The following is a 1,921-nucleotide window of genomic DNA, read 5'->3' on the forward strand; positions in this document are numbered from 1 at the left end:
ACAGTGCGACGCAGTTGGCACCTACAATCAAAGAAACAACCCGTACTCAAATACTTATAATCTGGGTTGGAGGAATCACCCCAACTTCTCCTACCGCAACAACCAAGGACCCTCCTATCAGAATGCGCCAAAGCCAAGTGAGGAAGCAACCGACACCCAGAAGATATTGAAAATTCTGGAGCAACTTCAAGGAGACATGGTTAAGATTAATGAGAAACTCGATGACCATGACAAGAGGATGAAGATGCAAGAGACCCAAATAGCTCAGATTAGCTCTTCCCTCTCCTCCAGAACTGTGGGTGCACTCCCGGGCAAACCAGACTTCAACCCCATGGAGCACTGCAAAGCCATAGAGCTTAGGAGCGGACGGACCTTGAAGGATAGAGAACCTCAAGTGACTGCTCCTTTGGAAGGTATTTCTCTCACACCAGCCGCCGTGCAACCTCCTTCCTCAGCACCTATTATTGAAGACACATTGGAGGAAGTTGAGACCGCTACGCCCGCTGAAGCCCAAACGAAGAAACCTTATGTGAGAAACATACCCTTCCCGCAGAGGCTCCTATACAAAGAGAAGGATGAGGAATTTGAAAAGCTATACAACAGGGTGAAGGACTTAACGTTGGACGTTCCCCTTCTCGATGCTCTTATCGAGATGCCTAAATTTGCCAAGTTCATTAAGGGGCTCATGTCCACCAAAGATATCACCCGGGCCAAGAATGTGGTGGCGCTTACGGAGGAAGTTAGCGCTAAAATTCTGAACAACAAGACTCCTCCAAAGCTCAAAGACCCAGGTAGCTTTATCATTCCATGCAGAATTGGTAATATATCTATTGGTAGGGCTTTCTGTGACCTTGGAGCAAGCGTCAGCATCATCCCATATGCTACAAGTGAAAATGCGGATACACGGATCTCAAACTTACACCCATGGCCATCCAACTAGCGGACCAAACATGCAGATATCCCATGGGGATAGTTGAAGATGTGCCGGTTGAAGTCGGGGGGTTCATTGTCCCCACCGACTTCGTTGTACTTGACATGGAAGAAGATCCGTCTATCCCTATCATCTTGGGAAGGTCATTCCTCGCCACTTCCGGAGCCAAGATTGACGTAAAGAACCACAAATTATCTTTGGAAGTTGGTGATAAGAAAGTTGATTTCAACCTCTCCCCAGACTCCAATGCATATTTGCCAGAAAAGCCTCACTGTTGCCGGTTGGATGACATCCAACCGAGGAAGAAAATTTCAGTACCAACCTCACCATGCCGACGAAGGAGCCCGCACCGGCCGGGCAAATAAGGAAGCTTTATACAAAAACCCAAAAATATAAAGTTCCTCCCAGGGGAAGGTTGCGAGAGGGCAACCAATGAACCCTGTACATTAATGAATAAGGGGTCGAGCTAATGACCATAAACAAGCGCTTCTTGGGAGGCAACCCAAGGGTTTCTTATTTAGTTTTCTTTCTTTGTTTCATACATGTACATACTTTCATAGTTTTTGTTTGTTTCAACAGGTTACTAATAAGTTTTCCTATTTTTGCAGGAAATTTTTCAAGACCAAAAGCCAATAAAGCTGGACCGTGCCTCAAAGGCACGGTCGTGCCTTTTACCAGGCACACCCCAGCTTAAGGTCGTGTCCCATGGACACGGCCGTGTCTCCCAACAGAGAGGCGACAGGACCAGGCCGTGCCTCACAGGCACGACCGTGCTTCTCAAACAGAGCAACGACTCGGTGAAGCCGTGCCTCACAGGCACGGGCGTGCCTGCTCAACAGAGCAGCGACTACACCAGGCCGTGCCTACCAGGCACGGCCGTGTGAAATTTCTCGAGCCGCGACTTGCTCCACCCGTGTCTCTTAGGCACGGGCGTGCCTAAAATTCCAGAACAGCGCCTGTCCCAGGCCGTGCCACCAAGGCACGGTCGTG

The 1,921-nt window shown here is 49.1% G+C and overlaps 1 protein-coding gene across 1 annotated transcript; it reads left to right on the plus strand.

Moving 5' to 3' along the window:
• Positions 1-196: 196 nt before the first annotated feature.
• On the plus strand, positions 197-940 carry LOC141819463 (uncharacterized). Its single transcript, XM_074706759.1, has one exon. It carries the CDS (start codon positions 197-199, stop codon positions 938-940), a length of 744 nt encoding a protein of 247 aa, XP_074562860.1.
• Positions 941-1,921: the final 981 nt, after the last annotated feature.

The sequence above is a fragment of the Curcuma longa genome, unplaced genomic scaffold (genome assembly GCF_044706935.1).
Source record: "Curcuma longa cultivar G26 ecotype Majalengka, Jawa Barat unplaced genomic scaffold, ITB_CL_G26_1.1 contig_6789, whole genome shotgun sequence".
NCBI classification, from domain to species: Eukaryota; Viridiplantae; Streptophyta; class Magnoliopsida; order Zingiberales; family Zingiberaceae; genus Curcuma; species Curcuma longa.

Bases quoted from the DNA above. Each gene is read 5' to 3' on its own strand.
- LOC141819463 (XM_074706759.1), top strand. From the start codon at position 197: ATGGTTAAGATTAATGAGAAACTCGATGACCATGACAAGAGGATGAAG.